The 11421-nt window shown below is 34.4% G+C and overlaps 1 protein-coding gene across 1 annotated transcript in view; it reads right to left on the bottom strand.

Annotated features, from left to right (window-relative positions):
- Positions 1–11240, bottom strand: part of LOC144957812 (activin receptor type-2A-like) — a 23595-nt gene extending 12355 nt beyond the window's left edge. Inside the window, exons 1-2 of the mRNA XM_078889255.1 lie at positions 10560–11240; positions 1355–1580 (exon numbers count right to left, since the gene is read on the bottom strand). Of these exons, the coding sequence (XP_078745381.1) occupies positions 1355–1580; positions 10560–10614 (281 nt within the window). The 5' untranslated portion in view covers positions 10615–11240. The remainder of the gene's footprint in view (positions 1–1354; positions 1581–10559) is intronic.
- Between the last annotated feature and the right edge of the window lie 181 nt (positions 11241–11421).

The raw sequence follows: 11421 nt of genomic DNA, 5'->3' as shown, positions 1-11421 counted from the left end.
ATGCCAACAGACTTGCTATTGGAAACAAAAAGTTATTGTTTAGAATATTTACTTCCCGCCTACCAAATGATAAATGCCAACAGACTTGCTATTGGAAACAAAAAGTTATTGTTTAGAATATTTACTTCCCGCTTACCAAATGACAAATGCCAACAGACTTGCTATTGGAAACAAAAAGTTATTGTTTAGAATATTTACTTCCCGCCTACCAAATGACAAATGCCAACAGACTTGCTATTGGAAACAAAAAGTTATTGTTTAGAATATTTACTTCCCGCTTACCAAATGACAAATGCCAACAGACTTGCTATTGGAAACAAAAAGTTATTGTTTAGAATATTTACTTCCCGCCTACCAAATGACAAATGCCAACAGACTTGCTATTGGAAACAAAAAGTTTTTAAAAAGCATTAAAATCTGCATTCTCTTTACAAAAATATGTAAAATTTAAATGTGCTATTTCAGTTCATTACCAATTAACATATCAAACCATATTGCTTTACAAAATACATGACATTACTTCAATTTAGCAGCAGATATAGAGGTGAATTTTCTATTTCCAGACATTTTCATCTGATTTTTTTATTTTTACAAAATCCTTTTTTCTTAAATCTAAAAAAATCCTAACCTGGAGACAAAACCCAGGAAATGGCCAATCCACCCCAGGAAAACTCCTTTACACCCCTAAATCAATGTCAATTTCTGTATTCCCGATAGCTTGGTCGAGCACTCACTTCACAAGCAAAGGAACCAAGACCAATCTCGGGTACAGTCAAGATATTTTTTTTTCCCTTCTGTTCTGACTCACTGTCCACCCAGTAGTATTTGGGTAGAGATCTGGCGGGAAGTACTTTGTGATAGACTTGTGTCCTATCCAAATACAGCAAACAATTGGATTCAGTAGTCTGATGTCATGCCGCCCGGCAACGGCAGCCATCTTGGTTCTAAACAAAGAAAATCGTTACTTTTTATTCTTCAAGCTGGCTAGAACTTTTCAAATGTCTTGTGACCAGAATGTGTAAAAGTCAAAACATGATCAAATTTACGTTTCCCCCCCCCCCCCCCTCCCTCTGGATACGCTTTTATGCTCGCCGGAGAAATATTTCATACAGGCGTCCGCCATTATTCCGATAGTTTAGAGCCAGTGTTGCTAAGTTACCATGCGTCATTAGGAAGGAAGTGACGTTACGACTATTGAATCCTATTGCTATCGCCTGTTTCATGCTATAAAAACTGGGATAAACTCTGGCTCCATAGGCCCGATGGCTCTGAAAGACTACAATCTTTTTAAACCAAAATGCTCACACCCATACAGCATTATATTATATATTGCTTTGTCAAAAGAACAACTTACTTGTCTTGATTCAACCAGCAGCCTTTCCTGACCACGACGGGTTCTTCAGAGACGTTGAAATGCCACCAGGTTGCAAAACATTGCATATAGTTATGCTCATTGTCGTAGGAGATATTTTTCTTTGTATCTTTCAGATCCCCACAGTCTTGCACCGTGGGCTCACAATCCCAACATTTCATTCTGTCATAATATTCGCAGACATGCGTCCCCTGATGAACCCTGCCGCCTGTAGATATATTAAAATAAGAATAAATAGAAATAAGAATGTATGGATGGAGTAAAAAGTTTAATAATCCATTTTAATTGTTAACTATTTCAGTCTGGGGGCATGGCACACATTCTCTTCACAATCCCAACATTTCTTCCTGTCATAATATTTGCATGAAACCCTGAATGATATGTATCAAAATAAGAAGAAAGAAAGAAATAAGAATGTATGCAGTAAAAATTTAAGAATCCATTCTAATTGTTAACTATTTAATTCTGGGGGCATGGCATACGTTCTCACAATCCCAACATTTCTTCCCATCATAATATTCGCAAACATGTGTCCCCTCATAAACCCTGGATGTATTAATATAAGAAGAAAGAAAGAAATAAGAATGTTTGGAGTAAACATTTGAGAATTCATTGGAACAGTTAACTTTTATTATATTCTGGACATACTTTCTAAACATTCAAACCTGAGATCAATGCCCGTCATATTGCTTTATTTCCCCCAATCAGGCCACAGGGAACCAAATTTTCAACTTCAAAGTCAAACAACATTAATTGCCTGGGTTCCTTTTTGTTCTATCACTCAATCATTCAACCCTTTCAAATGTTTTTTTTTAAACTGTGAAAAAAAATTACAACAAAAAAAAAAGTAAGACCAATAGAAATTAGTCTCCAAAAATAACATAACAGTCCAGACAAGATATGTTGATTTGTGACAGATTTCCAGATATTCGTGTTCAGCACACCAAATAACATAAAAATATGTGTTTTGTAAACGTAAAAGGTTTGTGGGTTGAGTGTTGTTTTTAACAAATACCAATTAATAAAAAAAAAAAAATTCATATATGAATTTGAAATATATATATATATTTTTTTTTTTATAGTGCCGAGCTTAGCTTAAATATAATTGGAACAATTTCTATTTCTACCTGACAACAAGGATGCTGTTCCGAAAAAATGGCCTAAGACCATGCTTCTTCATATTCTTGTTAGTCTTAGTCACAGTAAGCATTTGTTGGTAAAAAGATCAAAATGGTTTGATGATCATTGAAACCTACATCATTACATGACAAAGGACTTTTCAACACGATTCCTAATGATACCTTTTTAAAAATGAGATAATCAATAGGAAAGTTATGAAAAATGTAGTCTTCTTATTAACCATTGTTATTGATAGATGTATTTTGTGACCTCAAACTACTGCATTTCCAGTAGTGACCACCATTTGGATTTCAAAACTGGCCCAAAGTGGTCATTATATGAATTTGAGTAGGAATTTTTTTCTGGAATGAATTTAGGGCATGAAGGATTGATCAAACTTTTCCCTGTATTTTATTATATCAAAAAGGTAAGATGTTTATTTATGTGCACTATCTCACTATCAGGAATTTTGGATTGGAAATTATGATTTTTAAATGTATGACACTCGCTTTCGGATCGGAAGGTCCTGGGTTTGAGCTTCGCGCTCAGCACATAGTTGAGTCCTTGGAAAAGTCTCTTTACACACATTAACTCACTGTACTAAGGTGTAAAATGAGTACCTGGCCGTTAACAGCGTTGTCTTTGTCCGAAAAATTGTAATATCGCCTAACAGACGTTATGTCCCGTCCTACAAGTTAAATGTTCCTGTTGACCAGGGACCCCTTGTAAAGCGCTTTGAGCACGTTTAGTGGATATTGAGCTATATAAAATCTCAATTTTTTTAATTAAAAAAAAAATTTATACCACATGATATCTATAATGATAAGAGATTACTAATCTGGCACTGGTTTACATTCAAAAACACCAAAACTAAGACTATGAGGAGGTAATTCTTCCAGAAGAGAATGAGACATCATATAGAAATCATTCAAACTCATACACAAACAAACATTCTTTTGATTTTCTTCTGAGACATGGCTGATGTCACTCCTAAAAATCCAGTCACAGCCACAAGGTCAACTATCCTAGTCATTTATCAGCTCACTGCTAGGCTACTAACTGGATGTTTAAAGTTTTACTTAGCAGAGTCACATCTCATTAGCTCTCTCAAGTTCACCCTCATTGAAAATCAAACAAATTTGTTCGATTTTCCATGCATATGAACTCGAGAGAGTAAACAGACCACCTCCATTTCCAGCATTTTTATCCTGATTTGGTTGAGAAATTGATGCCTAACTGTCGATGATTTGTTCGGTCTAGTCATATCAATTTCTACACCCATGACAATGTCGAGCAATTGTTGGTCTGACATGTACATCCACATCCAGTCCAGGGGTCGAGTTGATGAGGGACCAAGAACTCCCTTGATAGGTTGATCATCTATTGGAGAATGATCTTCGTGGTTTTCACTTCTTTCCTGCATTATCTCACTCAACCCTAACATCGATTAAATCCGTAGTTTACCTGGGTTACTTTTACTCCATGCCTATTTATTACATTTTTTTCTGAGAAAAATTATAGGAGTAGTATCAAAGTTAACGATTTTAGTTTTTGCATGTTAATAATAGTTGAAAAATCTATGTACATGCTCATTTTTTTTCCATTTTGAAAAGTAGCAAATATTATCTCCTGGATTGAGTGAGTTAGTCTTGTGTGGTTCCAATGAGCTCATGATGGTTTCTGGTGTAACCACCTCCTTCATTAATGCTTTTCATGGATAAATTCAACGTAGTGTTTTTATGCCTCTCCGTTGACGGTGTATCTTAACGGATCGTTTTTATGCACCCCAGCCACGCATGCGCATTCCACCCAATTTCATCAGCGATATTGTGTTTCTGTATTAGGACATGGCAAAAGCTATATTGTGACATCCGTACGATGCCTTTGTTAATAAATTTATATAAAAATAATAATAATCTAAAAAATTTAAATATAAATCCAGAAAATAGAAGTTGCATTGAAGGTATAATAATGTTTTAGAAAGACATTAAATGTGAAGAACAGTCAGGTGGCTCCGTAGCACAGCTTGTCAGCTGTCAGACTCTAACCTTGAAAGTACTGGGTTCGATTCCCATTGTAGACATATATTTTTTTTTAAGTTTACTTTATCGAGAAAGACATAATTTTTGTTTGCTTTTGTTTTTTTCTTCTTTTTTGTTTTTGTTGTTTTCCAAAAAACTTTATCATATTTTTCTATTATTCATTTATTTGAGATCAGTATTTGTGTGCCGAGTTTCTTTTTACCTTTGATTTTTAAAATGATTGTTATTATGCTTTAATTTATTATCATTGTATATAAACGTACATCGGTAATCACTAAGCAGTGTGCTAAACTACAATCTAAAAATATTTAAACCTCATGGAAGTATGCAGCAACATTTTCATTAATTCACCATCACCGCCAACGGAGGTGCATAAAAATGCCACAAAAATTCAAAGCCAATTTTTTTGTATTCAAATCTGCTGCTGATTGTTGTCTTCCATGCATTCCAGGCTGGTACTTAGATTCATAATTTATAAGGACGATAGAAAAGTAGGAGCGCCACACTGTGGTGATATTCTTGATATTGAACGAACGTCAAAGACTTCTTACCTTTACCTTAATTGACAATGGTCAAATTAGGAAATTTTAAACTTTCACAAATCTATCAAGGTTTGTTCTAGATTTTTTTAAATGCTTCTATTATTATATGATGACAAATTGAATTTATCAACGCCTGACAAGAGATCAACGGTGAAAATACAAATTGAAATACTGGGGATGTAGGAGCTTTCGGAATGTCTCCCTTCATCTCTTTCCTATTTCTTTCTTTCCTTTTTTATATGTTTGAATTTGACGAATTGGCTGATAAAATAATAACTTTATAATGAGATATTATATGGATATTGAGATCAATTCAATTTGATTTTTTTGTACCTAATTATGTATTATGATTTCCAAACAAATAAAGACATAATTATAAAGGTAAAAGAATGGTGAGCGATCTGACTGACTTGATTGTACCTTCTCTTTGTTTAGGGCAGAGAGGCACTTTGACTTTGACAAGTTAATAATTAATGGGAAATTCCACGGGTAACGGACTGACAAATCGGACCAAAAATGCATACATTCCGTGCTCTGAAATGCAATGTACAGTAAAATTACTTTAAACCGAAAGAAGCTAAACCGAAAAATACCTTAAACCGCAAAGAATTTAATAAATTGTACTAGTTTCTTCATTTTCTTTGTACTAATTCTTACGATGAACCGAAATACTTCTAAGCAGGACTTTCTTTAAACCGAAACAATTTGAGAGCACCTTCCCCTTTTCTCTCTCTATTTTTCTTCAAAAATTCGGGAAGGTGGCCACACGTAATAATGCCCGGCGATATTAAACAGAGCATAAGTATAAGATGAGGGTGATGGGGGGGGGGGGGGGGGGGGGAGGCAAACACTTCGAATCACTGCACTTGGGCTTGGCCAACACCACAGTCGCACAGACTGGAAAAGGAAGACAGCGGGTGACTGGCAGGCGAAAAATGAGGAAAGAGGAGGAGTTGGGGTGTAAAATCACACAAGCGAGATGTTCTCGCTCGTGTTTTTGATGCTTTGGAACTGACTGGATTTTCAACTCGACGATAAGGAGGGGGGGGGGGGGGTAGACAACTTACGATTGAAATGCCATTTCATTTCCACTTTGTTTAAATGTGTGTGAGGGGGGGGGGGGGGTTTATGTAATTAGGCCTTTGAACCTAATGGCTTTTCAACAAAAGAGAGATGTGTAGTAGACAGCTTAGCATTGACACGCCTTTTCATTTCCATTTCACTTCACCTCTGAGTAGCTGCGCATCATTCATTATCAATTATCGCACAAGAACTTTCGATCTTATTTTAGCTTTGCATTTTACTAAAAGAAAGCACTGTGCTTACACGTTTAAGTTTAAAATCAAAATACTATGTGAAGTCGATGAAAAAAAAGTTGATCAAGACGGAGATATGGAGATATGTAAAATACACGGCATCCCGAACTCAACTCTTTCAACAATTTTGACTTGAAAACGAAAACCCCGGCAAAAATAATTTTAAAACACACAACACAAAACAAAAAAAAATGGTTACGAAGACGGCATTTATTCAACAACTCCATTTAACGGGAAACCCATGATACGATTAAATGAGCAAATTCCTTAAATAGTTACTACCCTTGAAAAACATTGCAAAACGGGAACTTGCTTTAAACCAAAATGTCTTTAAACCGAAATGGTTTAGAAGGTCCCCAAAATTTCGGTTTAAAGTAATTCTACTGTATTTATTGTATGGAGCTAATATTTCCCATGGACACGTATCATGTCCACCCTTATCATATATCAAAAGGATAAAGATGAATCTTTATCAACTTGAATTTTTTTGACATTATAATGTTGGTAACGGACTGACATCAGAAAATCCATGTTTTTCAATTTTATATGTAGATGGATCAAACTTTCTGAAGTTAAACCTTCCAGTAACAAATAAGTTCTTTTATAGTAACCACGAGATTATGTTCTACAACACTCTAGCAATATTTAAAAGATTGTCTAAAATTTGAATCTGCAGTCTTTGAAAAAGTGTCGGTAACGGACTGACAAATGGATGGTAACGGACTGACACCTCTGAATTTTATTACTCAGAATAACGGTTACTACATAAAATCCAGAGCAAAGAACAAATTATGTAATTAGGAGCAACACTGAATACCCATTGTGATTGATCAAACCAATACTCTTCCTTATATGGATTGGGCATGATGAGTAACTTGATGGGTGACATCTGATTACCTCAATCCCAACTTTGCTTTTGAAAAAATTAAATAATGAAATAATGATTCGTGGAGTTTAAATCTATTCTGTCAAAGCCAAACGGGAACTTTATTTCAACTATGAAATTAAATTATCCAAAAAAAAAAAAAAAAAATGTAGATAAGAAAGGACTTAAAAACTGGGGAAGGTTTAACATTCATTTGGTACTTATTTTTGAAGCTTATTTTTATTCTGTATCTCATCTTGATTTCTGAAGCTTAGGAATTGTCAATAGGCATGACCGTCACTTCAAACTGGTCGATAGAATTGGCAGTCAATCTCTTCCTCATCTGCACTTGACCAGAAAGCCAGTTATAAGATCTGAGAAAGATCTTCAAAAATTTCGTTTGGACCATTTTATCCTTGATTGTTACAATTTTCTTATGCAGATTGTGGGATTTCTCTTAGAAGTACATTCTGAGGTTCTGAGGGAGCAAAATAAACTTAAGCCAATTTTGATTCCTGGATGAAATTCACTAACAATCGACCTCTTTTTCAGGGTTTTTTACACGAAACTTTTTAAAATTTTCGTCCTTTCTCTTTTTTCATCTCTCACAATTATGAAATCTTTTTCACTTGGTGCTCGCCAAGAGTACTTCTTGTCCAAATAGAAATTTTCGATCAAATTATTTTATTTCATCTTGAAAGCCCATTTACATGATTAAAATATTTCAAAAACCATTGGTTGATGTATTGGATGCCCTTAGCAGGACAGGCATAGTTTAATTTTTTTAAAAGTTTTTGGGAGGATTGTAGACCCTGAAAGTTGAATTCAGTATTTTACTTTCCTGTGCTGAAATGTGAGGCAGATGTGGATTTAGGTGTGCTTGGTTTACTTTCTTTTGGAGTTGTAACTTGATCGGCTTTTCTCTTTTTTTTTTCCATTTTGCTTGAAAAAATCCCGTTATTTCTTTTAAGCGTCCTTTACAATCACTTTCAAGTTTTCTTTGAGACTCCTGCTTTTGTTGCCTATCTTTTTCCTAAACAACGTAATGCCCATCAGCTTTCAGTCTTTCTTGATAATTTGAACCATGGATAGAGTAGGAAACTTGAACCTGTGAATAAAGAAAATTGAGCGAAATTACATCATAAGCTATGAAAGACAAATCGGAATAAAAAGCAAATCTTGTTTTCTTAAAAATAATACAATAAAACTAAGAAAATAAAACTCATTTTTAACTTGTATCATATTACTTTGTAACAACTAAAATATTGACATTATACACAGCTAAACAGCTTGCTGACCCACTACATTTAAAGTGACTCAAAAGTTTTTCACATTAATTTAAATGTTTGATTTTCTTTTTATTTCTCCCAGGGCTTCTTGCCCCTTTAATAGAAGACTACTACTGGCTCCATTGTCATAAGGATATTATAGAACAATAAACAGGGTTTTTCCCTTAATTCAAACATAGCAAAAATCTTCAAGTGATCAAAAGATTCACAAGCTTTAAAGATTCAACTTACCTATTGCAAAATAGCAGGCTTGATGTTGAAGACCAGTGTTTGAAATCTTATGATCCAAATGTTTATAAAATGGCTGCCTGATCAGTTGAAACACATTAGAGTGGACATTACTCTTGAGACTTAAAAAACAACTTTTATATATTGTCTTTGAATTAAAATAGAATTAGTCAGTCTGTTACTGTCAGTCCGTTACCCTAAAAAATGTCAGTCCGTTACCCAACAAAAGTACCTTAAATGATAAATTTCTTGAAAAATTGTCTTACAGTGCTAAAGCCATTCATGTAAGGACAGAAAATCTGAAATAGTGAGTCGGTACAACAATCACATCTTTCGTAGATGAAAAAATACTGTTTTAATGGTAACGGACTGACATACAATTTTCCAAGGTCATTAAAACGACCGATGAGGACAACATTTAATTAAAATCGTAAATTTGAATGTTTATATAGGTTCCTGATACTTATAATTGTTTTAATATCAATAAACAACAGCAAAGGTGGCTATAATTTTGTAGAAATTGCAAGATTTATAATATTGAGAAAATATTCTTTTTGTTCTTCAAATAGTGGACACCCTTACATTAAGCTATAATAAGCATCCTGTATCACAAATATGCACGAAATATCCTTATATTCATAATCCTGAATGATTTTCCAACAAATTGGTACCAAATTTTAATATGTTCTTAAGAATTTGTAAAACTAGGCACTTTGATAAAATTTTCAAACTCAAAATATCTTGATTTGACTCAGTCAGGGGGATGGGACTTGAAAAAACATAAAATTTGATACCTTATTTGTTTCTCTACGACCTACGGTTCCAGAGTTATTTATATTTTTCTATTGAAATTTTTTGTCAATTTTACAGAGAGAATCTGTGATCTCACTGCTGCCTCAAAATCAGCATCTCGCGGCGATCGTGAAATTTTGAGTTTTACAGTCAACATGGCCCACTTATTGTTTTCAGTAATTTTGTTTCAATTAAAAAATAATTGGCAAGTGTTAGGTATCATTTTAAACGTCAGAAAATAAGCTTTATTTTCATATAAATCATTTTTATGGATGGAAAGTATGGAAAAAATTAAGGATAAATGAAAAGGGGGAAAAATATGAGGTTTTTGTCCTAAAAAGTGGGGTTGATGGTGGAAAAAATAAAATAATGAGCGAGTGTATCAATTTTGATGAAATTTGGCAGAGATATTCTTCAATTAATTGTCTATCGATGTATGAAGTATAATTAAAATGTATCCATAATTTAAAAAGTTCTTATAATTCAAAAATTTATAAATTTTTATTACATAAGCTTTCTGAGAAATACAATCAGGAATTAAGAATTAGAAAGCTTGTTTTGTGCCCTTTATAATGATACCAAAGTTAGTCACATAGGTTCACAAATAACGCCATGGTGACCAAAACAGTAAAGGGTCAAGAATAAAGTTCCAAAAAACGGGTTTCACAGTGAGCCTATCGGCGGCCACTGGACTGGAGTTATCAAAGTGCCTAGTAAAACACCCCTTCGGTTGACATTTTCATGGAATTTCCCTAATAATGATGATAACAATAATAATATTCTGGCTGATTTCATGATAATGAATGTAATGTCAGTGTACTCCATCCACGCACCTCATCATACTCGTACTCATGCCCATGCCATGCACTATATGCACCCTCACTCACATCAGTGACAGGTCACTATTGTCACACACTAATACTGATACTGATGATAGTGAGTGCACACTAGAATTCGGCTATAGGTAGGGCACATCATTTAGAAGCTGACTTACCGCAGTAGGTTGTCAGGAAGATCAAAAATCCAAAGAGGTAGATGATCTGATTCATCTTTCCAGTCTGGATATGTTATAGTCAATAACTAATGCAAAAGTCGGTGGGTTTATTGATAAAAACAGGACGAACAGGCCTACAAAGCCAAAGAAGGGGAGGTAGGCGTAACGGTAACAGTTATCGACCTCGTTCACGTCACTGTCACTGCGTTTGGGATAAGCAAAAAATATCAGAACTCCCTCCGTATGTGTATGTGCATCTGTACATATGAAGATTCCATAATTTGAGAAATATTCTGCGAAGTCTGCAGGGAACCAAAACAGGGAACAAAAGATTAAGGGTGTAAATCCTCATTGAAATCGGTTGATTCGTACTTCAAAACAAGTAGTATGGACAATATGGCCGATTCCTGAGATGAATGAAAGCCCGGATATCCCATACGAACACATCATAGTACATTATATTTCATTGGATGCTTATAACTAGGTCAACCTGACGGTAATTGACAGTAATTTGTCTTAATGTGCTGCAGAGAATAAGTAGTTTTGTGCATTTTAGTCATTATTGTATTAATTAATTTGCAACTGAGATAAATGTTGCCGTCCGGTTAGGGCAAAGAGAACACTAACACATTTTACTCTACTTCTACAGGGATTGAAGCTGACACCAATCAAATTCCTTCTGACATACTATCTTGGGATTTACGCTGTTCTTTCCATTAGCTTTACCATCCGATATGACAGTTTTTGACTCAAAGTAAACCTGATGTGTTCTTTGAAAGCCGTCGAATATTCATAATTTTTGTAGCTGATGATGTTTTGCAAATTTCAATTCCTATGAAAGGAAAATTATGCCATAGATCTT

Source organism: Berghia stephanieae, chromosome 12, assembly GCF_034508935.2.
Source record: "Berghia stephanieae isolate SIO BIC M18660-M18661 chromosome 12, UCSD_Bste_1.3, whole genome shotgun sequence".
Lineage (NCBI taxonomy): Eukaryota > Metazoa > Mollusca > Gastropoda > Nudibranchia > Aeolidiidae > Berghia > Berghia stephanieae.
The sequence above is the reverse complement of the archived record's forward strand: the minus strand, read 5'-3'. Positions and strand labels throughout refer to the sequence as shown.